This window comes from Myxocyprinus asiaticus, chromosome 4 (genome assembly GCF_019703515.2).
Source record: "Myxocyprinus asiaticus isolate MX2 ecotype Aquarium Trade chromosome 4, UBuf_Myxa_2, whole genome shotgun sequence".
Lineage (NCBI taxonomy): Eukaryota > Metazoa > Chordata > Actinopteri > Cypriniformes > Catostomidae > Myxocyprinus > Myxocyprinus asiaticus.
In genome coordinates, this window is record NC_059347.1 from 35,771,446 (window position 1) to 35,797,497 (window position 26,052).

The 26,052-nt window shown below is 39.9% G+C and overlaps 1 protein-coding gene across 1 annotated transcript in view; it reads right to left on the bottom strand.

Annotated features, from left to right (window-relative positions):
* LOC127440120 (laminin subunit gamma-3-like) overlaps positions 1 to 26,052 on the bottom strand; it is a 166,260-nt gene that overhangs the window by 91,594 nt on the left and 48,614 nt on the right. The window contains exons 3-6 of the mRNA XM_051696522.1: positions 12,499 to 12,629; positions 11,533 to 11,699; positions 2,680 to 2,868; positions 1,895 to 2,012 (exon numbers count right to left, since the gene is read on the bottom strand). Of these exons, the coding sequence (XP_051552482.1) occupies positions 1,895 to 2,012; positions 2,680 to 2,868; positions 11,533 to 11,699; positions 12,499 to 12,629 (605 nt within the window). The remainder of the gene's footprint in view (positions 1 to 1,894; positions 2,013 to 2,679; positions 2,869 to 11,532; positions 11,700 to 12,498; positions 12,630 to 26,052) is intronic.

Sequence of the window (26,052 nt, forward strand, 5' to 3'; positions counted from 1 at the left end):
AGTGCCTGTGGCAGGTTGAACTTCCTCAACTGGCGAAGGAAGTACAACCTCTGCTGGACCTTTTTCACAATGGAGTCAATGTGTGTCTCCCACTTCAGGTCCTGTGAGATGGTAGTGCCCAGGAACCTGAATGACTCCACTGCTGCCACAGTGCTGTTTAGAATGTGAGGGGGGACAGTGTTGCGGGGTTCCTCCTAAAGTCCACAACAGAATGCAGTGTGAGCCTCAGCGCATTGGTCGTGGGCTCTCCCGTTCGAATTGTAGTGTGCCCTGCTGTTCTAATGCAATGCAGGCTCTCCTTTTCGAATCACAGTGTGGGCTCTCCTGTTCAAATGCAGTGTGAGATTTCATGTCATTCACTCTGTGGACTCTCCCGTCTGAATCGTAGTATAAGAGTGCAGTGGTGGTGCAGTAATCTTAAGAGCCTTTTTACCACTTTAGCATTTCCTGTTAGCCTTCACATTGGCATTTGTTTAGCTCATGGTTAAAATGAGCCCAATACATAATAAATAGAGCTTGATATAACCTCCAAAAAAACAACAACCTTTGCTTCCCCTACAGGTGTGAACAAATATAATTGCCATGTTTTCCTAACTAACCATTTGCTTCCCTTACAGGTGTGTATAAATGTTACAAAGTCATTTGTTCCTCACTTGATACCACCACAGCAGTGCTCGCCCACGCTTGGTACTGCCACAGCAGTGCCCCGCCCATGCAAAATACTCCCACAGCAGTAACCCTTTCACCTTTAGATACTGCCGTAGCAGTGCCCTGCCCATGTCAAATGTAATAAAGTTATTTATTCTTAACTAAACTTTCGCTTTCCTTACAGGTGTGTATAAATGTAACTGAGATGTTTTCCTTACTAACCTTTTGCTTCCCTTACAGGTGTGTATAAATGTAATAAAGTCATGTGTTCCTAACTAACTTTTTTTTTCCTTTACAGATGCGTAAAATTTTTATAAAATTATGTATTTCTAACTAACCATTTGTTTGCCCTACAGATGTGTACAAACGTAATCGGCATGCTTTCCTAACTAACCATCGCTTCCCTCATAGGTGTGTACACAGAGTTATTTCTATTTCCTCCACAGGCTCTCTTAATTTTCTAAGTTCAATACTTTTTATAGATGTTCATTTACAACAATGTAAACATAGCAGTGCTCCCACTCCTAGCTCCTTCACTATGCTCACAAATACTTAACTCCACTGCCACAGCAGTACTTTAAATCCACTCCCGCTGGAACACCTTTTTTTGCGATTCTAGCTCACCTACACCACTGTCACAGCAGTACCAATATGGCCTCGGTCCCCATCTTCTCCCATTCATTTCAATCACCCATATTTTCCTGTCTCTGTGCAGACCCTTACATGAGGCTGACTCTGCAAGCTGGCTGCATAAACCTTTTGTAACAACCCTATGGCTGCATAAAGGCCCTCCATCTTAACTTTCCACCCGGAGCGGACCCTTGCATGAGGCTGCCTAGGCAAGCTGCCTGCTACGGCATAATTTACCAGATTTAGCACTTCTGTTAGCCTTTGCATTGCCATTTCTTTCACCCATTTGGGGGGTTTTAACATTGTGCTTAAGCAATTCTACTACAGCATAATTTGTCATGTTTGCATACACATCTAAGGATATAATGTTTTATAAATATTATCTAAATCACTTAGGATCTTTCCATGCACTTGCTGTCCTTTATTCTAAGCACCTCTTTTGGGGGGTACATTTAGAGCTTGTGTCGCTCTTCTTCCTCGAGCCCCTCCTTTGCAACAGCAAGCCACATATGTTTACCCTTTATCACTCAAAGTTTATATGGGCAGGCGAACTCGTGAAATTAAGATTTTCGTATTTTACGAGTTTTTGGAAGAGATACTCCCTCTCTCTCATTACCTGCATCCACCAGGGCCAAGAGAATGGAAGCCGGAAATGCAAATGTCACACTTCACACCAGTCACACTTGGCCAGCACACACACACTCCATTTGCGTCACACTGCAAACTCACAGAGCCTAGAGAGAGAGAGAGAGAGAGAGAGAGAGAGAGAGAGAGAGAGAGAGAGAGAGAGAGAGAGAGAGAGAATGGATTTAGCCTTTGGGTTTTTAATGAGTCCATGGGTATTTTCAGTTGCATTAAAGAATCATACTCCCATCTACATATTCAGCCATTATATGATAATTAATGCTAATTTTAACAGATCCTTTACACGAATCTTGCCACCTGAAGCAATAGCAGATATTTAAGATACAAGGTGGACATAATTAGTGTGTAATTAAATAGTGACAAAGCCTTTTAAATGTGCTAATTTTATTTAAATGTATTAATATTATTTCCACATGCAACTTCACATTTAAAGTATTATACCTCAAGGCAGAATATTTCTAAGATAATGAGAAATATTTTTGTTTGTTGATCACCTTCAGTCTTGCACATGGTTACTAGCTAAAAGAGAATGAGAATGCCTGTTTGAATGTAGGTGTGTGTGTGAGGGGGTTGGGGGGACTCTTATTTTCTCAGCTGCAGTTACTTTAGAGATATTTATTTGTATTTATTGGTATCTGGAGTCAGAAGTGCATGAGAAAGAGAGCATTCAAGAGAGATTATATGGTTGTGGATACAGTGGAAGTGTGTGACTGTTGCACAAGTGTTTGACTGGTTGTTTATATGTGCCTGACTCACCCATAGCATTACAGTTGCAGCTTTGGCAGGTCTGCTGCAGTAATGATCTATAGAAGTGCTTTATGCATCGCTCACAGTGAGGCCCAGCTGTGTTTTCTCTGCAGCCTATACAGCGCCCCCCACTTCCTGTGCTGCGGTACTGCTTCACATCAAACACACATTCATCAGCAAGACCACTGCAGTTGCATTCTGAGAAAGAGAGTGGATAGAGGAAGAGATATGGATGAAACAGACAGACAAAGACAGAGTGAGTACATGTACAAATGTGCCAGAATGAGCAGAGAGAAAAAACAGACAAAATTGAACAAACTGAACAACAGATAAAACTTAATTAGAACAATATGATTACACAGGAAGTCAACATTTTGCTACCGTATGTTCCTGTTACTGACTACTTTTACTGACTAACGCCATTTCTAATCAGACATTTTTGCATCAATTTAAATGTGTTTACCTTGTCTGTACCTCAGGGTCAGTAAGCCTGTTCACCTTATCAAAGATGAGTGCAATTCTTAGGTTACATTTTCCCTCTACGATTACATTTTTACTCCACTGACAGTAAGGTTTAGGGTTTGGGTCAGGGGTTAATAAAATATGCAGTCCTGTTGACTGTATTACATAATTTAACTAAAAACAACTTGCTTCTGAAGGCGTATGTGGACATTTCACCCTGAAACTTGAGCTCACACATGCCCATATGTCAAATCAAAATCAAATCACTTTTATCCCAAGTGTTCAACAACACTTCCAGCTCCAGCTACTGGGGGCACTGGTTCGAATTTCAGTAAACACAGACCAATTTTAGCACAGTGAATTCAGTCTGATAAGGAACACTAGTGCAGTGGTTCTCAAGTGATTTTGCTTCGGGACCCAGATTTCACACTGGACATCAAGTGGCGACCCACTATATTAAAGTACAAAACCTGTATTTAATGTATCCTGTATGCGCCACATTTACAACCCTGTTAAATATTGTAATATTACAACATCAATTTTAGCTCTACTAAAATAGTGTTTTTTTTTTTTTTTCTCTAAGACCACATTTACACAACTAATAGGTCCTATTGTTAAGCCTTGCAATGCTATTGGATGGTAGATTTTATAAATAGGCCTGTTCACCTGGCCATGATCTCACACAACCTGCAAACTTGCCTTGAAGCACATCATCTTATTTTACTGGACTGGATAAATCAACATTCAAGTAAGTAAAATGTCTAAAATATTTTTTTCTGTGATTAGTAATATGTCTAGATCATGCAGATATTAAGGTACTGTTGAATGCTTTGATCATATTAGATTTTGAGCTTGTTATATCAATGTTGTAATTTTACAACACTGGGTGAAAGGGGTAGCAACATTTGCCTGTGCACCTTGTACATTACATGGATGAATTGTACTTCTCACCTGTTCCATGTGAAAAAAAAATGCTAATAGAAACAAACTATTTTTGATCATTCACAAGTTTAAATTGTCTTCTTTGTTACCATTTTGAGTTTCAATCAAAATTAAATGAATATTAAATGATAAGTTCAAGTTGAATTAAAGAATAAAATATTTCTTTGAGAATTTGAAAGTATTTGTGTAGCAATATTTGAAACTATCTGTATCTTATCATTTATAAAATATACTTAACTGGTCCTGTTTTCTTTTCTGGGCTTTGCTTGTTTGCCCAAATATCTGCTTGCTTCATGAGGGACAGGTGATAATGTTCTGGAATGTGGGGGGTATAAGTACTATTAGCATGATAAGTAGAGGTCACAATAAGCTAGCCAGACAGTATTGTGTGAATTCTATGGAATGTGTGAATTCTGTGGAATGGGTCAATTCTTTAAAACGTGTAAGTATGATTGGGATTTATTTACATTGAGATTATTTAGCCTGGAAAATAATCAGTGATTTTTTTTTTTACATTTCAGAATGCCACCAGCCAGGAAAGACCGTCTTATCTACAATGTGTATGATGTCATTGATGATGTCCAAAATGGGAACAGTGACTTTGAGAAGGACTCTGATACAAGTGATGAAGAGGAATGTGGAGATGCCTGTGAACTGGAAAAGAAAAATAAAAAAAACCAATGACCGCCCATCAGATGATTATGTGGACATCATGCCAACAAAACCAAGCCATTCAAGAACACAGACCATGCCCCATGGCAGGTATCGTTGGCTGAAAAAGGATTTTATCAGTACCAACACTGATTTTTCAGGTCAGGGCTATGAACAGAGCTAAACATAGTAAATGCCAAAGTTTTCATTCAGTTCATCAGGTTTTGTAAATACAGTCTGAACATATTTTTTATTATAAACAATTTTTCATAAAAATATGACTTGTCTGATTATCATTATTGTGTGATTATTAGTGTATAGATATGTAGGCTACTGTTATGGGGCTACATAAGCAGTACACCCTGCAAATGAACAATTAGATGTTCTCTACATTTGTTCAGATAGTGATGGCGCCATGGATGGCCGCCTCGGTGTGGAGCGCTTCTATTGTTTTGTTATTTTTGTTTATTTGTCCTGTGTTTAGTAATCTTTTTTCAGTCAGTTTTACCAGAGATGAACTGCTGAACATTCGATAGCATACACCAGTCAATATTTTCCTGGATTTGGAATATTCGGACGTTTTGTTTGACATTTTAGTCGGAGGCACGGCTGTGTTGTTTAAACGCGCTATGAGACGCAGGCGAGGGAGATGAGCAGGCGCGCTGGTCAGGCTCCGTCGGCGCGACTTTCGAACAACGCTGCCAAGCATTCATCTAGCAAATCTCCGCTCTCTCCCTAACAAAACAGACTAACTACATCTCCTCACCCGCACAGACAAGGACTTTTCAAACTCTGCCGCCTTGTGCTTCACAGAAACCTGGCTGAGTGAAGCCATTCCGGACAGCTCATTACATCTGCCGGGCTTTCAGCTGTTCAGAGTGGATTGCATCACGGAGTTAACGGGGAAAACGAGAGGCGGTGGAACATGCTTTTACATCAATGAAAGTTGGTGTACAGATGTAACAACGTTAAAGAGGATGTGCTGTCCTAATTTGGAAGCGCTCTTTATTAACTGTAAGCCTTTCTACTCGCCGCGGGAGTTTTCCTCGTTTATTCTGGTGAGTGTTTACATCGCGCCAAACGTGTGTTTGAACACAGTGCTGCAACAACTGGCTGATCAAATCACAGACACAGAACAACAATACCCGGACTCAGTTATTATTATTCTTGTGGATTTTAACAAAGCAAACCTCACACGTGAACTGCCCAAATACAAACAGCACATCACATGCCCAACCAGAGACAGAAATATACTGGATCACTGCTACACAACAATAAAGGATGCATATCGCTCTGTTCCTAGAGCAGCTTTGGGTCTATCTGATCAATGTCTGGTTCATCTTCTTCATACCTACAGACAGAAATTAAAATCTGCTAAGCCTGTATTAAGGACTGTAAAGAGATGGACCAACGAAGCAGAGCTGGAACTACAAGCCTGCTTTGACTGCACTGATTGGAGTGTTTTTGAGGCTGCAGACACCAATCTGGACAAGCTCACAGATACTGTTACATCATATATCAGTTTTTGTGAGGATATGTGCATTCCTACTAGGACTTATTTAACATTTAACAATGACAAACCATGGTTTACAGCGGAACTCAGGCAGCTTCGTCAGGCCAAAGAGGATGCTTACAGATTTGGGGATAAATTCTTGTACAATCAGGCCAGGAACACACTGAATAAGGGAATCAGAGTGGCTAAAAAAAGATACTCTGAGAAGTTGAAAAACAAGTTTTCAGCTAACGACCCTGCATCAGTGTGGAGTGGCATGAAACAACTTACGAATTACAGGACTCCTGCCCCCAACCCTGTGGTGGACCAACAACTGGCTGACGACCTGAATGTGTTCTACTGTAGATTTGAAAGGCCCAATCTCACACCCTGCACCCACTCTGACCTTCACTTCACACAAACACCAACACCTCCTGCAACCCCCCTCCTCCACCCTCCTGCTACTCAACCTGCACTTAAGACCTGTGAAGATGTTGTGAGCCTCGTCTTTCAACTACAAAGGATAAGGAAAGCACAGGGCTCAGATGGCATTTCACCTGCATGTCTTAGATCCTGTGCTAACCAGCTGGCCCCCATCTTCACACAGATCTTCAATAGATCACCGGAGCAGTGTGAAGTCCCATGCTGCTTCAAATGTTCCACTATCATCTCCATCCCAAAGAAACCAAAAATCACAGGACTTAATGACTACAGACCTGTTGCCCTGACGTCTGTGGTCATGAAATCATTTGAGAGACTGGCGTTGGCCCACCTGATAGGGTCCAGTGATGTTCTTCTAGATCCCCTTCAATTTGCTTATCGAGCAAACAGGTCTGTGGATGATGCAGTCAATATGGGACTGCATCATATCCTGCAACATCTGGACAGACCAAGGACATATGCAAGAATCCTTTTTGTGGACTTCAGTTCAGCTTTCAACCCCATCATCCCAGCTATACTCCAGAATAAATTACACCAACTCTCTGTTCCCTTGTCTATCTGTCAGTGGATTACCAGCTTTCTGATGGACAGGCAGCAGCTTGTGAGACAGCGGAAACTCACTTCCAGCACCAGTACAATCAGCACTGGTGCCCCCCAGGGATGTGTGCTCTCCCCACTACTCTTCTCCCTCTACACCAGTGACTGCATTGCCAAGGACCCCTCTGTCAAGCTCCTGAAGTTTGCAGATGACACCACTGTCATCGGCCTCATCCGAGATAACGATGAGTCTACATACAGAAGGGAGGTTGAACAGCTGGCTGTCTGGTGCAGTCAAAACAACCTTGAGCTGAACACGCTCAAAACAGTGGAGATGATTGTGAACACCCCAACATGACCCCCCTCACCATTTTAAACAGCACTGTGGCAGCTGTGGAGTCATTCAGGTTCCTGGGCACTACCATCTCACAGGACCTGAAGTGGGAGACACACATTGACTCCACTGTGAAAAAGGCCCAGCAGAGGTTGTACTTCCTTCACCAGTTGAGGAAATTCAACCTGCCACAGGAGCTGCTGATACAGTTCTACTCAGCAGTCATTGAGTCTGTCCTCTGCACTTCAATAACTGTCTGGTTTGGTTCAGCTACAAAATCAGATATCAGAAGACTACAAAGGACAGTTCGGACTTCTGAGAGGATTATTGGTTGCCCCCTGCCCCCCTTCAAGCACTATACACTTCCAGAGTGAGGAAAAAGTCTGGAAAAATCACTCTGGACCCCACTCACCCTGCCCACTACCTTTTTGAACTGTTGCCTTCTGGCCGACGCTTCAGAGCTCTGAGCACCAGAACCGTCAGGCACAGGAACAGTGTTTTCCCTCAGGCTATCTATCTCATGAACAGTTAAATTGCCCCATTGAGCAATAACTATGTGCAATACACAGTTTAGTCTTTCTTATATTTATCCAACACATCCAACCTCTTCTGCCATTTCATTCCTCTGGAAAAAAACAAACAAAGAAAAAAAATAAATAAAAAAATAAATAAAATAAAAACATTTGCACTGTACATAACAGATTTGTATTAGATTTGCACTACCCATGTGTATGTGTGTATGTATGTATGTATGTGTGTCTGTACGTATGTGTATAATTATATTGTGGATATTTTACCCATTTTATTACAGTTCCATCAGTCTATTGACTCTGCAATACCCATCACATTATTACTCTCTAATAGGTGCTAGTTTCTAGAGCTGCCACTAAGGAAAGGATTACCCACCATTACACTAGAAGTATACTGTGGAGGTGAGAGCATGGTTGAGTGCCCATCTGGGGAGTGAGAAATGGTAAGGACCTCCACCTGAGATGAATTGTGACTAATTGCCATCTCTATGTTCACAGTGAGAGTCGGGGGAGATTAAAGATGGCCAGTCCACAGAAAGAGGGAGAGACAGACCAAAGTCTTCGTGTCTGTTCCCAGAGAGAGAGAGAGTTTTGTTGTGTGAAGCTGAAAAGTGGACCTTTTATTTGAGTGATGCTGAAAAACAGTCTTGTGTTTTGAGTGAAGCTGTAAAACGATTTCTGTCTATTTGTTAATAAAACTGACTCACGTGAACTGTGGAAACCGGCTCCCGCTTCCTCCTTTATCTGCCCAACATTAACCATTATCACAAATAGTATGTAATGTATGTAATGGTTATTAAAGGTGAAGTGCATAATTTTTCGATTTTTAATATACTTTCTCCTTTCCTTGCTTAATCTGTATACACCACTAGAAGTGAGCCATTTCTAGGCTGAGTTCCCTGAAAAAGCACCACTGTGGCTTGGAGGCACTTTCAAAACATTGCTCTGTTTGTCTGAGCAATCCAACCAGCCCAGTAGAGTAACATGTTTGATGGACAAAGGCAGACAGGAGAGTGTTCAGGAAACTTGTTTGAAAACAGTCATTACGGTATGTTTGCAAGTCTGATTGGTGCTGCTAGTGGCACAGAAATTATACGCTTCACCTTTAAACAAAACACATATAAACACTATTGTGCTCTATATATACCATGTAATTACCAGTCAAAAAAACAAAACAAAAACGAAAACAAAAACCTCTAAGATTTATTGGTAGTATTTTCTAGTTAGTAGTAAAAGCTGAAAATGGTGAATGTTTGAATAAATGTTTCTGGCTTTTTTTTTCTTTTCTTTTTTTTTTTCAGTTACACATGATTGCAACATGTACTTATAAATATTTGAAATAAATATGCTTGTTAAAGGAGACATAAACAACCAAGGAATCTAATGGAAACAAAATGCTTTAAGTAGTAAAATACTGCAAACCAGCAGCAACAAAGAGCACAAAACCCACCGCCATACATACACGCTTACTGTCAATACATTGAAAGACAGAAGATGTGTGGACATAATGTGTAAAAATTCTTAGCTTCCCCTGTTTACTCTTGTGATTTTTGAAAAATGGTGAGTGGCTAAACTACACTTAAATTGCAACAAGTTATACAAAGTAGAATATTTAAAGTTTCAACATAAAGCATTTCCATTTCAGACATAAATAAAACTGGTGTTAAAAAACCCTAGATTAAATTGGTGTACATTCTTGAAAAGGAAAAAAAGCATTTTTTGTTGTTTGCCAGCTGAAATTTATTTGAATTTTTCTCCAGCTCTTGCAGTCTCTTTGAGTCTGGAGACTAAAAAAGACGTCCTTTGTCAATTAACATATCTTTTTGAAGCATTACAAGAGAGACATATGGTGGCGGCTCTCGCAGCCTGCCATGCAAATGCTAAAATTGGCACAGACTATGATGAAAATTTTTGCGAAGCGACAATGCATGGAATGCGTCAGTGGTTGATTCCACCTCCTCACCAACAGATAGTGCTGCCGGAAACTTGTAAATTCATTAAATCCCTTTTGATGAGAAGGGACAACAATTAGCAACAGAAACCCATCTGTTGACCACAGAAAAAGACAGTTAATTAAAGGAAATTGGAGCTTAGTGAAATACGGAATGAAAATAATTAACATTGCTTTTTTCGCCTTATGGGTTTGTCAGAATAGCCAATTACAGCCACCGCCTAAAGTATTTACCAGAGATGCATGAGAGCACACACACACACACACACACACACACACACACGTGTTGCTGCATGTTGGTGCGGCTATCCTTATGAGGACTCTCCATGGACATAATGATTTTTATACTGTACGAATTATAGATTCTATCCCCTAACCCTACCCCTAAACCTAACCCTCGCAAAAAACGTTCTGCATTTAAAAAAAAAAAAAAATAGTTTTGTATGTTATTTAAGATATTTGAATTATGGGGTAACTAGAAATGTCCTCGTAAACCACATTTATAGCATAATACCCTTGTAATTACCAGTTTATAACCTAAAAAAAATTCCTCATAAACCACCCAAACCCGCTTACGCACACACACACACACACACACACACACACACACACACACACACACACACACTCATTTGCACACAACACAAATTACACTTTCTTAAAAAGAGTAAATTATTTGCTGTTTGATGATATTACCGACTGGTATGAATATCTAAATTGAATATTGCATTGCAAGTACAGTGCAGCTGAGGTCAGTGTAAGAAATGTGATCATTCCCATCTTGCCATGATTCACAGCCCACTGATCAAATGGCAAAGAAGCAAATTATGATGATACCTTGATGCTGAAGGTGACAGTGTACCACATGCTTTTTCTTGATTATGATCTCAGTGGATTACTGTGTCTTCATTAAATAAATAAACCAGATGATTCAAGGACTAACTCAAGCTTTTAACAAGATTATAAAAAAACAACGTGTAGACTCATTATATGTGTCGTCCTAGTATATGTAATACATTAAAAAAAAAAAAAAATTATATATATTTTCTTTTAAATACTTTGTATCACTTTACAATAAGGTTAATTACATTTATATTAGCTAATGGATTAGGTATAATGAAATTATGAGCAGTATTTTTTTTAAACCATTTATTCATCTTGGTTAATGTTAATTTTTAAATATACTATTATTCATTGTTAGTTAATGTTAGTTCATAATTCATTAGCAAAAATAACATATACAACTTTTAATGTTAAAAATGTAATAATATGTGTAGAAATTAACTTTAACCAAGATATACAAATAACAATTGCATTAATGCTAACATGTACAACATTACAACATTATGTATTCTGTTCATTATTATGTTATATTATTATTGCTGTTATTATTATTACATTTTCATTGACATTGCATTTGCAAGTTTAAAAAGATTGTAGTCTTGATCAGACCTTAGTTTAGGATTTCTGGGTCCGATGTGGACCTCTGCATCAAATACAAGTAGCATCAGCCGGTACTCACTCACACACTGGTTGGCTGAATCAGCGGTGGCCCGGGCCCATGGGCGGTCCTGGTAAAATGGGGCACAGTGCTGACAGTCCACCCCTGCAGTGTGGTGCTTACATGCACACACCAAACTACCCTCCTCATCTGTCAGGCACTCACTGGCATGCCCGTTACACTTGCACCTGTAAGAGAGTTTGGAGCACATAATTAGCAATTACTACTTTCAAGTAGTAAGTTGCTTTTCTTGACATATGAAAACTTCCACACCATAAAATCCATTTGTTCTGAATTTAATCTTTGTGGACCTACCAAGGTTTATCCAGTGTAAGCTTAGGATAAGGCATACTGAGACAAGAGTAACAAATGAGCCAGATGGTTGAATTTGAAACCAAAACACAAAGCAAATAAAAAAATGCTGCAGGGACCTTAAAAAGAGAATATGAAATGGCAACGTATATTATTACTCTCAGAAGCAATAAGTAGAGATGAATTCTTGCCAATTACTCACCCACCGACCGCAGAGTGGACATTGCATTTGTTATTTTATGTATAGGTTTCTCCTTAGCGTTTGTGACTTAGCTCAGCAAGTGTTGTGTGTGCATTCTCGGCTATGTGACCAGATATATACTTTTCAACAGATGACAAAAAATAAGACATGCACACCCTTATACAAGTGCATAGACACACACAAATGGTGACAAACTGTGACAAACATCTGCATACACACAAAAACACACACACCCTCCTTTCTATATTCTGTTTATACTGCAATTACACTAGCAGAAGACAACATTGTTCCATATAATCTGGCCTTTTCTTTTTTTCTGTGTTACTGTTTCTCTCAATATTTAGCACTTTTTCTCTTTCAAATTTTCCTTTTCATCACTCTTTCTGTTGCTATTTCTTTTTTGTCATCCATACAAATACACACAGGTGGCATCTGAAGTATATGCAACATATTTACATAGTTGTGTTTTTTACCTGCCCCCCACAGAGAAGTCAGATATGGCATAAAAATATGAGCGAAGCACTTTGGGATCTTTAAAGAATTCATCCCCAAATGTGTTCAGCCTGTCCAGAGAGATGAGGATATCTGTAGCTGTCACCCAGTCCTAAAGAGATACAAAGAGAGGGAAAGAAAGTGAGTGAGAGAGAGTGCACATGCTATGAAACATTCTGGTTTGTCTCTTATGAATTTATGGAATCTATGTTCATTCAAAATCTGAAAACATAAAAATAGCATTGGAATAATTTCCATCAGTTCTATTTCATATTCAGCAAATGTACCCAAATATGACTTGAAAAGCCAAATGACTGTCCAAAAAACAGGGTCTAAAACTCTTAATAAATTAAGTAAAATGTTTGACCGAATGATCAGCGAAACAGAGGAGATGCTTAACCGTCAATCTCAGGAGGTCAAACTAAAATTATATTAGCTGTTTTATTTTAGATTTATTTGATATGAGGTTTGCATTTTTTGCAGCACTGTTACCAAACATTTATTATATAAAAATCACAATTAAATAAACTAAATTGATCAAATTGGAAAAAAGCCTGAAGGGGTAACAGGGTTGCAGATTTAAATTAAGATCAGCAGAGGCTAGCAAGGGTACCCTATTCTTGGAACCTGCCATGCTATACAATGATACTATAGTTCACACATGTGATGTGGTTGTTCACCTGTACTGTTCCAACTTTTTTTTAAATGATCATGTTTACAAAGATAACGGTTTTACAATCTTTGTGTCTGCTTGCGCTGGTGTTCTGCTGGTAAGATCACAAGGTGCAGCAACAGGCTATGGGTCTAAAACTATAAGCACTATTACTGTTAAAATGGTACAAATTGCAAAGAAGCACAAACATAGGAACAAAAAAACACATATCAGGTCAAACACTGCTTTAAACTCTAATCATTAAAACAGGGAAAATCTGTGAACCCTCAAAAATAAGGTGAAAGGTAAATTCTTCAGGGGTCATGGAAAATAGGCACAGCAGAACCATAATTCTTTTTAAGATTGTGTTGAAGTGAACTACAAGAAAAAAAGCTAGCACCTCTTTTTGTATGTATGCGTGTATGTGAGACAAAGAAAACAGAAAGAATGAGATGAGTGAGCAGAAATGGATCTTTACACATTTTATCATGTGTATCTGTGTAGATTTCCCTACAAAAAAAAAACAAAAAACATTGCATGCATCCTCATAAAAGTCTAGTCAAGTACGGTGTGTGTGTGCGCGTGAGTGTTTTGGTTTGATGTGTTTGTGTGAAAGAAATAGATTTTGGTCATTCTTATCAGTGTCTGGCCTGTTGACCCCTGTTCTGTCCATGTTAATAGGTTTTGAGCACGGTGTAAAAGCCTGGCGTGTGGAGTTGAGCGCACACATCTTTAATTCTGGGAAACGAGGGAACACAATAAAGGAAAGGGTGGACTTGGCCAGTAAAACCTTGGAGGCACATTCAAGCCTCCTCTCGGAGGGATGGTAACTCTATTCAGAACAGTTGAGTAAACACAACAGAGAAACAAATAACCCATGTGTCTTTGTCTCTTTAACGATGCTCCTCTGACTCTGCTTCTGTTTTTATTATATCTGCCCCTCTTTTCTTCTGCTTCCACTTTTCTTTGTGTACAACATTCTTTATATTCTCCATTGCCTCTCTCTCTTCTTTCCCCCATCCAAAGCTCTGCAACTTTCCTCATACATACTTTCAATTGTCAGCTTTCTCTTTCCCTCTATACCCTTTTCCTTCCCTCTTGCATCATGTACAAAATAAAATAAAATAAAAGAGAGAGGAAAACCAGATAGAGAAAGTAAGAGACAGAATGTTTTTTTTTTTTTTTGTCTGTTTTGACCCACTACTAGTGGGCTACAGGTCCTGATCACTATTCTGATTCTCAGTGTCTGAGGATATATTAAAGGCAGAGGCTACTTGCACTAAGTGTAAATAGCAACAAAAAGCATCTTCTTTGTACTAAGTGTAAATAGTGTTAGATGCTATTTGCACTCTGGTGCAAATAGTGGCAGATCCTGTTTTCACTCCTAATTAAATACAAACTTGGGGCACCACTGCAACTTGGTTATTGTGTTTATTTAGAGTCCCACAGACACCTTATACCAACCCCTACCCCTAAACCTACCCCTAACATTCCCTTACAAAAATGAACCACACAGTAACAATAGTTTCACCATGGTATTTTGTAGTAAAATCATAGTAACCACAAAATTAAACATGGTTAGTATTTTAACACCATATAACTATAATAACACCATGGTTAATTGTTTTAAAACTATGGCTTCTGTCAAAAAAAACAAAAAACTACAATTGTTACTACAATATTATGATAGTAAAACCATGGTTAATTTGACCAGAATCAAACCTTTCTCTCAACTCCCAGAACTTTTATATGAACTTTTATTTATTATGAATATTAAGAGTGGAGTCAAGAAACAGGATGGGGAAAAGTGGGACAAAAAGGGGAACCGGGCACAGGTCTGTCTGCACAAAAACACACATCCGCACAATTTTTTCTTTACACACTACACCACTGCAGTAACACTTGAGGGTTCAGTTTGTCATAAATGTCTGTGTTTCCAGCAGATTATTTAAATGCAAACAGCCACACTGTGTGGCAGGTGCTATTTACACCTAGTTCAAATAATCCCTCCTAATTAAAAATAAGATTGCAGAGATTAATTAATGCATGGGTGTCATACAGGTCCTGAAATGGTATTTAGACTCAGGTTTCATTTAGTTATTTCTTTAAGCTGTAGAAGATATAGTTCAGTTTAACACATCACTGACATTAGTTGTTATAACATATAGCTGGTCATTTATTATCCTAACAACATTAAAGAGCATTTTAAAAAGGGTAATGACATAGCATTTTAGATTTACATGGACGCAACTACATCTCTTGCTGTCAGTCCAATGATACTAGATTAAGTAGTACTTAATCTCTACAGTGTGTTTCCCAAAAGCACAGTTTTTGAGAAACGTAAAATATTCATAAATTAACAAGAGCCTCGAACCACTCGTAAGTCCATTACATAAAACTTTTAAAACCACTGTACTTAAAAAAAAAGTGTTTGTAAAACAATCACCTAGACTAGCTCATTTATTTGAGTGGTGACTAATTGAATGAGTATAGAGTTACCAAAGGTGTGCTAGCAAGTACAGAGCTGCATACAGTAGCTTTCTTTACCCTGCTGGTTTCTCTGTCTCAGTCAGAACTGTGTTAGCAACTGTTCTGTCATCTCTCCGGATTTGTAACATGATTAATCATATTGCCACTTCACAGCTCAGCTTATTGGCTCAAACCCTGTGCCATTAAAAGAGGTCCACTTGGTTAGTATTAAAGACACATCTTTGATTTCAAGTGCACTATTAAAATGTTTGCTAGTCCCTTACTGTTCCCATATTTATGTCTTAAAAAAAGACCCTATATAGAACATTCCAAGGACTATTCGTCGGAATAAAGTGATGCCTTTGTTCCTTGAACATTTCGTACTAGTTGTCATACTCAAAACAACAGCGCTTCATTCATAGTAACTTTAACACAATTAACATTACTAACGTTAACACGATTGTAATAAAATGACATTTTCCATCAAAAAATGTGTACCATGGATGCTCTCTAGATGCCTGGAAACAGTGGAAATTAAAGTGTTTAGATCTCCAGAAAAGCAACCGCAAATGGACGCATGAACCACTTCAGTGAAGCGAGATGGCTGGATATGTGTAGTACAAACAACTGTAGCACAAATCTTATCTCTGGTAGGTGAGCAAACTTTTTGCCAACTAATTGTAAGTTTGAGAGGTAGAGCTCTAAAAGTGACTATAGATTGCTCCCATTATAATGAATGAAGCTGTGCAAGTCATTTACTATTTACTAATTTAGCAGAAGCAGAGGCTAGGACCAATCCAATATTCCTGATCTCTCCACTGAGGAAATAAATGTGAGCATCTAAACTACAATACAGTTTCATCGCTTCTCTTGCGTAGACTCTCAGTATCAACAACACGTCTGGATAAGTCACTTCAGGTAAACGTTTGATGTTCTTTGAGAAAATATGTTTACTCAGAGCCTTATTTAAAGGATTCGGTAATGATACCGGAAGTAATCCATGGCCAGTAGCATTCAAATTCCTTTGACATTGTTTACATCCTTGAAATGGTCTATAAAATAAAAAAATCAAAGTTTGTGGCTTATAGTTATACACAGCTTTGAAGCCATCTGCTAGCGTAGCATACTCCTCAATGTTAAAAAAAGCTCCTTTTTAGCAGATCTGCCCATTTAAAATATACAGTCCCTCTCTTGCGGGAATTTAGACCAAAAATATTGATGACTCACACTGCGTTCACTCATTTTGTCCAATCAAATGCTCTCAAAAATGAGTTTCCCACTTCCTAATACTACCTGTCTCTGACTAGCAAAAGCAAATAGCAAATCATGGGGTATTGCTCAATGCTAAGAACGCAGAGAACAGACTTGTATTCTTGTGAAGACCAGTCTTGCCAAGCAACCTTGTAAGAACGTACTTGAAAGGACAGGAGGACAAAGAACGCTTCTGTTGCGTGCTTTGAGATGTGTTGCGATCTTCCTGTTGCACAATTAACCGTCACAGCACATTTAAATCCAAGGAGAACTGCTGGCATTATCACACATCAGTGACAGCATTAATAACATCACACCAGTGAAGGTTTGACTAATGACCCGTTAAAGAATAAAGTCTGTTAACACGTTTCCTCCATGTGTTTATTACTTTTTAAAATAAAGTAACAAAACAACAAATGTGGACGGAGTATGACGACTCGTGAGATTGTCGCAAGCTTAAAGCGGGAAATGTTTGAGGGAAAACAATGATAAATGTCCTTCGTCTGCCACCGTATTGCCGTTATGACTTCAGGTTCTTGCCCACAAGTCACCAACCGTTGCATCCTTGATATTCAGCCTGATCAAGAACACATCCAGGTAATTTGATACATTCTCGGTAATTGCGTGCTTGGAATCAAACTTCGGCAATGGATGATGACATTGAACGAGTCCACGAGAATGTAAGGACACATAAGAACGCACACTGAGAAACAGCCATCATAAAAAAAGTCTGCAAGTCTGCAAACACACCTTTTACAAGAATTGTATTAAAGGGATAGTTCATCCAAAAATGAAAATTCTCTCATTATTTACTTACCCTCATGATATCCCAGGTGTGTATGACTTCCTTTCTTCACCAAAACACATTTGAAGAAAATTAGAAAAATATCTTAGCTCAGTAGGTCCTTAAAATGCAAGTGGATGGTGATCTGATTTTTGAAGCTCCAAAAATCACAGACAGTCAGCATAAATTTCATCCATATGACACCAGCTGTTAAATTAATGTCTTCTAAAGCGACATGATCGTTTTTGGTGTGGAAAAGTTAAATATTTAAGTACAATAAATTAATTAATTTCTTATTTGTTATATCTGCTCAGTAGAAATCTGAAATGATCTCATTATTTAGTAACAGACAGCAGAGGGTAGTAAATACAATAAAAATTGCATCTCTCATTTCCAAATAATTCTTTTAAAGCAAGGTACTAAAAGAATTACTGGAATCAGAATCAGAATAATTAAATTCCTTATGATTCCCAGCCCTAAGGTTAAGTGAGAGAATTAACTTATTTAAAAGGGTCATGACATGAGGAATCAAATTGTCCTTGATCATATAAGAGGTCATTGTATTATAAAAACATACTGTAAGTTTCAGAACATTTATTTTAACCAGGCTGTGGAAACGGGCCGTTTGGAATTTGTGGAACTTCTGACGTCCCATAATGACTGCCTCCAGCAAGACATCAACGCCTATTTTTTGTCATTGTACCCCTGGCCCCGCCCACTGGTGCTCAGTCACACAGTCAGTCACACAGGTGAAGAGGAGAGAGGGCCTGTCATGGGAGATTCATCTACAGCAATGTGAACTTACACAGGACACCTTCTTGTGGATTTATATGTTTTTCTACACTAGATGAACGGCTTTGACCATTATAAAGCATCTTGTGCTGCTTTTAAAAGACGCAATATCAAATTAGAACTCTATATAGGAGACCTCCATTGCGTTTCATTCAGCTGCTTTGTTTCTTGTTGTTTTGAAGGCATCCTGGACCGTTTTTGCACCCACCTGTGCCATATTTAATTGTTGGTCTTTTGATCGTTTCGATGCGTTTCCGGGGATGTGCACCGCGTTTTAAGAGCGGTCCAAGTGCAACTTTTAAAAACATGTCTCATTCAGCTTCCGCTGCTGTCTGGGAGAAACACATGCTGTTCTGTGTGTATACAAACATAGAAGGTGTGAGATGTCGCACCGGTGAAGACCAGCATCTCTGCTTTGGCCTGTTGAAGCTGGCTGATGAACCCAACATAACCATGGACTGTATTGCATTTGCGTATTCAGAACATTTCAGTGTGAATTGTATGTTTTTGGCCCATATCAGAGTGGATTGCTTGTGAACCAGTCACAATATGATTCAAGCTTTGCAAAGGAACTGAAAGATGTGGCAGTTAAACACTACCAGACTCGTGAGCACACAGTTTAATTCACAATGTTTATAAATTATAAAGTTTGTTCATTTTCTTTTGAGTGAGTTTCAAATATGGCGGTATTTGAAGGACTGCACGAAGTTAGCCAATCAGAATAGTGGGTGTTTAAGTCTTAAAGGGCCAGATAGCTTTAAACTGAGCTTTTCAGACAGAGGGCAAGAGACAGGGTGGAAAAAGATCATATATTATTAAATTAGAAATTAAATTATATATTTTTTTTTTGTGCGTGCAAAAAACCTTTACTTACATTATACTCAGGGAAGATAATAAAATTATAAAAAGTAATAATGAAAAAGAGTATGTCATGACCCCTTTAATAAAGCCTGGTGGGTGGCAGTTAACCCATAGTGAACTTTCAAGTAAAGCAAATAACAGTACAATTGGTCTTAAACATTTAAACTGCTTCAGCTGTTTCTTTCTTTGTGAGTAAGAAGGACAGAGGCCTACGTCCTTGCATTGACTACCTAGGTCTCCATGACATCACAGTAAAGTTTTGCTACACACTGCCCCTAGTTCCAGCGGCCTTGGAGCAGTTACGGTCAGCTAAGATCTTCACAAGTTGGATCTGCATAACGGCTATAACTTGATTCGTATTAAAGTTTGGGGCATTATGAATATCAGGTCATGCCTTTGGATTATCCAACTGTCCTTTAGTGTTCCAGTCTTTCATTAATGAGGTCTTCCGGGATATGCTGAATATATTCGTCCAGTCTCTAGGAACACATCCAACAAGTCAGACAGGTTTTTACAAAAACTGATTAAACATCAAATTTACGCTAAGGCTGAAAAGTGTGAGTTTCACAAATCAACTATATCCTTCCTGGGTTATGTAATTGGTTCCGAGGGGGTGGCCATGGATAACGCCAAAGTGAGGGATGTACTCAACTGGCCCAAACCCAACACGTCAAAGATATGCAGCATTTTCTGGGGTTCGCAAACTTCTATCGAAGATTCATACATAACTTCAGTACAGTGGCAGCACTGCTCACGTCCCTTCTCCGGGGGGTGACCAAAAGACTACAGTGGAATGCATCAGCTCACACTGCATTCGAGGATCTGAAGAGATGTTTCACAAGTGCTCCCATCTTACATCACCCCGATTTAATCGGGCAATTGGTAGGGATGGCTACGTACCACCACCCCCGGCTCGGTCTCGATGTGGTGCTGAATGAGGTTCGTACGACCTGGTTGAGGGGAAAACACGTCTGCAAACTCCTTTTGCAACTTGGCAACCTCTGCGAGCTGATACGGTGAGAGGTGGTCTCCGCAAGTGACCGGGGTGAAATGATTGTGTTTTGTATTCACCTCTGGCCCGAGCTCCGCCCTCTCCGGGACTACCATAGCCAATGTCACAAGGACCGCCTCCCTCCACAATTTCAGGAGGTTGAGGTGGTATATTTGACGTGCGCCCCCTCTATTGGTTCGATTTACCTCATAATCGAGATCCCCCACTCGTCGTGTGACCTCAAAGGGTCCTTGCCACTTGGCGAGTAATTTGGAGCTCGATATGGGAAGTAATACAAGTACCTTATCTCCTGGTGCAAATTCCCACAGCCGAGTTCCCCTGTCATGCAGTCGGTGCTGTAGTTCTTGAGCTTGGAGCAAATTCTACTGTGTTAGTTGCCCCAAAGTGTGGAGTTTTTACTCTAAGATCAAGAACGTATTGAATTTCATTCTTACTGTTTGAAGGTCCCTCCTCCCAAGCTTCATGTATAACATCAAGCACACCGCACGGGCGCCGCCCATACAGCAGCTCAAATGGGGGAAACCCAGTGGAGGCTTGCGGGACCTCTCGTACTGTGAATAACTGGGCATTGAGCCATTTGTCCCAATTTCTAGCATCCTCGTGCACGAACTTACGAATCGTGTTTTTAAGGGTTTTATTAAACTGCTCCACCAGGCCATCTGTTTGTGGATGGTAAACACTGGTGCAGATTGATTTAATGGCCAATAATTTGTAAAGCTCACGTAGTGTCCGTGACATAAAAGTTGTGCCCTGATCAGCGAGGATTTCTTTCGGAATCCCCACCCGGGAGATTATTTTGAAGGGTGCCTCCGCAACACTGCGTGCTGAGATGTTGCGCAGAGGCACTGCTTCCAGATATCGCATTGCATAGTCCACTAGGACCAATACAAAGTGATGTCCACATGCTGACCGCTCTAATGGCCCAACGAGGTCCATTCCAATTCTCTCGAAGGGGACCTCGATCAGCGGAAGAGGGCGCAATGGTGCTTTTGGGGTGGCCGGTGGATTCACCAGCTGGCATTCACAGCATGCCGTACACCACCTGCTGACATCGCCGCCAATGCCTGGCCAATAAAGACAGGCTATTAGGCGGTTCAGTGTTTTTCTTTCCCCTAGATGACCCGCCTGGAACACCATTTCCCGATGGCTCCACAGTATTAAGAGCTGGGTTGTATCTTCCTTTGTCTTCCTGCGTCACTCTATACAACCGCTTGTTTATAATTGCGAAAGAAGGATATGAAAGGGCGACATTCGGCTGGAGTTGCTGACCATCGATCACTCTCACTTGGTCAAAGGCGTGCTTGAGGGTTTCGTCTTGCGACTGCTCCAAAGGGAAATTCCCTTCGGGAAATCCCCTGAGGACGGGAGGGGCTGCAGCCTCTCCCCCCCTCACGTCAACCTGACGTGGAGCAGGCGAAGGCGGCCCTGGCTCCGCCTCCCCTGCCAGAGCATCGCACATTTCACATCTCATTGCTTTATTGCAGAACCCATCCCCGCATATTCCCTTTAATACATTTCTAAATTCAGGCAAATTAGTCCCCAAAATCAGCAGTGGGTGAGGCGGGAACTAACTGCGGCCTCCACTCTATGTTTTTTTCCCCGAAATGTGTCACCACAGGGTAGTTGTGAATATCCCCATGCACACACTTCACCCTCACTGTTTTAGCTGTGCCCAAAGCCTCATGTTGAATCAAGCGTTGGTGGATAGTGGTTTGATTACAACCCATATCCACCAATGCTTGGTGAGTACCCCCCTTGACACTAACAGGTATCCGGTACGCTCCAGCCTGATCGGGGGCAGCCTGCGGAGTGTCAGGGATCTGGACCACCGTTCCCAGCTTCATCACAGGGCATTGATCCTGGAAGTGTCCCGGATCCCCACAACTCCAGCAGGCCGGCCCAGGTGGCACTCCCGTACCTGCATCGGTGGGCACTGTCGCAGCTGTGGGCGATGCAACACCCCGGGCGTGGGGAACTGGCTTCAGTGGCGGGTCTCCTCGCCTCCGTGGGGCAGGAACGGTCTCTGGGGAGAGAGCAGAGTGAGAAAGGAGAGAGGAGAGTGAAGAGAATGGGGAAAACACAGGTGGAGGGGAGAGAGAGTGCAGGATGGTCTTCAGGTCCTCTTAAGCCAGGAGGTTTACTGCCGGCAGTTGTTGTGCTGCGAGCTGGGCTTCCCCGGACAGCAACGGGAGGAGCCTGGCCGCCCATTGATCATGCGGCCAGCTCCATATCTCAGCGGTCTGCTTGAACAAGTCAAGGAAGGCTTCCAGGGCTCTCTCCTGGCTGAGAAGGCTCCGGATCACATGCCGGTCCTCTGCTTGAGCCCGAAGGATCTCAAAGAACCGGCGATCTTGATCTTGCCGGAGCTCAAGCAGGGATTGTTGGTGGGACTGGTGTAAGCCAGTGAGGGATCTGAGGATTTCTGCCAACTGGGAGGACTCTAAGGGGCATACTTCAAGATCCCGGGTTTCGGCTCCAGTGTAACAGCTCACAAACAGAAGGGAAGGAGAACAAAGGGAAGCAGGTTTTTCCAGGCTCAGGTAGGACTTTTAATCAGCCACTTCAATGTTTTACAACTTCACAAACTCATCAGCTTCACAGGCACGTAGACTTAAATTCATTAACTTCACAGGCACATAGTAACTTAAACACATCAGCTTCACAAACATAACAGATTAAACGTAGCAGCTTCAGGAGCACCGTGGCCTTCCTTGTGCCAGACTCTCTCTCTCTCTCTCTCTGCTGGTGGCGTGGCTGCTAATATGCCGCTCTCCCCATGCTCACTGGAATTAGAGACAGATGTTACACATAATCTAGCTCAGGTGCAAGCGCCGTTACCGCTTTCTCTCTCTCCAGACGGACGCTTGACCACGCCCCTGCTGCCACACCCATATGTCCATGCAAATTCCACTCGCCAATTCTCATTGGCCTTTTCTATTTTAAGCAAAGGTTATTGGGGCTCTCAAGATCGAACCCCTAGTGTCACTACATCGACACAACGTCGAGTGAGTGACAGACAGGGAACAACGTAGCATGAAATCAACACTCAACAGACACAATCCACCACCACACTCTGCTTACCTTTCAATCTGCTACATTACTGACTGCACTGACAAAATAACATACTAACTCTACACTGCTTAACTCCACCCTGTCTGCAGAGCCACCTGTCCGTTCAGAGTCAGCTCTGTAAAGAGTCGTAGCGCACTCTACTGGACAAACTACACTATGACACCAATTCTAAAGCATTGTTTTCTGCATTATATGTTCTGAAAAAAGTTGCAATATCTGCGCATATTGGTAAATATATACGCTGATACCGATATATCGGTGAAAGGCTAATATCGGACGTATAAAATACTACTGAGAATTACCCCACATGAGAGAAAAAACAATGCTTATTTTGCTTATTTTGGGTTAGGCAAGTCCCTTATTTTGACCTTGTTTCTTTTGCCAGATCTGGCAACACTTCAACTGGTATTTCACCCACCCTTAGCACAAAGTACTGCCATTTTAGAAAGAACATTATTAACCGTTCTTTAATTTCATTCTAACCAGTTACCAATTGGAAAGGAGGCTGCGGAACACTCGAACCGGAACAAAAAAAATTTAATAATTGAGCAATGCGATAACATTAGAACACTCCCATTATAACGACTAAAGCTCACATGTTGACAAGCTGACAAGCTGACACTCACTGTTGTTCACTGAGAGCTCACTGACACTCCACAGAGTTCTGCACTCTCGTGAATGCTCTCAATATAAATTACAAATCATGGCAGCTGTAATTGTAATCACGATTAGTTTAGATTAAAAGTTTAATTGTACTGTTTATTTGCTATAATAAAGACTATATTACATGATGTATGTTCATTTATGAATGGCATAATATGTATGATAAATTATGTTATCTTGAAGCATTAAAAGTCACTCAATAACAGTTGGAGTGCAGAGGTTGGAAAGTTTTTTTTTTTTAAATGTTTCTTAATTTTCCACTTTACATGAATATTCACTTTCTTAGATGTGCACTTTATATTAAGCTTTCATAGCTTACTAATGTCGGCAACTCATTAATAAATGGTTCACAGGTGTTCACTTTACATTAAAGGACACTTTCATAGCTTACTAATGTTGGTAACTCAATAATAAATGGCTCACAGGTGTTTACTTTACATTAAGATACACTTTCATAGGATACTAATGTTAGTAACACCTTAATAAATGTTTCACAGGTGTTCACTTTCATTAAGGTACACTTTCATATGTTTTCAACACCAGAAACTCTTTACAAATTTTTCACAGGTGTTCACTTTACATTAAGATACACTATCATAGGTTACTAATGTTAGTAACTCATTATTAAATGGTTCACAGGTGTTCATTTTAAATAAAGAAACACTATCCTAGGTAACAAATGTTGGTGACTCATTAATAAATGGTTCACATGTATTCACTTTACATTAAGGTACACTTTCATAGGTTAATAATGTTGGTAACTCATTAATAAAAAGTTCACAGGTGTTCACACTTTCATAGGTTATTTATGGTAATGGTTCTTGGGTAACCCATTATTAGTCGTGGTTGTCCATTTAGCATTAAGGTACCCTTTTTGAGGTTGCTTAGGTTTAAAACATCCAAATTAAATTAAAGCATTGGAAGATACAATTAATTATAGTTCAGAAACAGCCCATAAAATGAAGGGTTTGTGAAAAATCAATACATTTCTGATAAATAAGAAAGAATCAGAATGATTATACTTTGCTGTAGAAAAGCATCAAGACCTGAAACGTGTTTTTGCAGAAGACTGTTGATAAGACACCACTTCAAAGTGACAAGGAAAGTAACAAAACACAATGCCTTTTAATATCTCTATAGTAGTCTATTTTTGCTGCATCATGAAATAAATCATAAATTATGACATTTCATGAGTTTGATTAAAATAAGTATTAATATGTACCTTTATTAAGAGATTATAACGTGAGTTTAAATGAGCTATTTGGCAAGTATCACATGAAAGTCATCCTTTTTATTTGTGTTGTTATAACTACATATAATTGATTTAAAATGTATTTGTAGATTACTTATTCGTCATTAATTAACCCATTTATAAAACATTTACAAAGGGAACCTTAATGTAAAATGTTACCCAACTTTCTACAGAACAAGTGTTCTAATGTCCGCTAAAAGAGAGTGCTCAAAGGGTGGTCTGATAGAATTTATCACTTTCACGGTGACATTCAAAGTGATGGCACATCATAAAGAAGAAAATATCACATACAATTTACATTTTTGTCTGCCATTTTTTCCTGATTAATGCCAGCTGAACTATGACTAATTGTCTCAAGCCAGTTACTCTTTGAGGTATTATTTACATGGCAGGATGGAAGTAATCTTTGAAAGGTTAATCATTAGATCATTTATTGGTGGTTCTTTGTGCAAACGGCAGCAAACAGTTAATTAGTCTTCATTTGCTTCTGCTCGTTTGGCTCATATTTTTATTAAAACTGCTGACTAAGGAGAAAAGGTTTTAGTTTTAGTGGACATCAGTCTTATGGTCTGTTTGCATTTTTCTTTTTTTCTTTGAAGAGTTAAGGGCTGCACTTTTTACTTTTTGTATGGTATTTTTAATGAATTGTTATTTTTAAACCACCCCCTAGCTATTCATCTCTCAAATCAACTTCCTGTTTTCTCATCACACACTACACCATTATTTG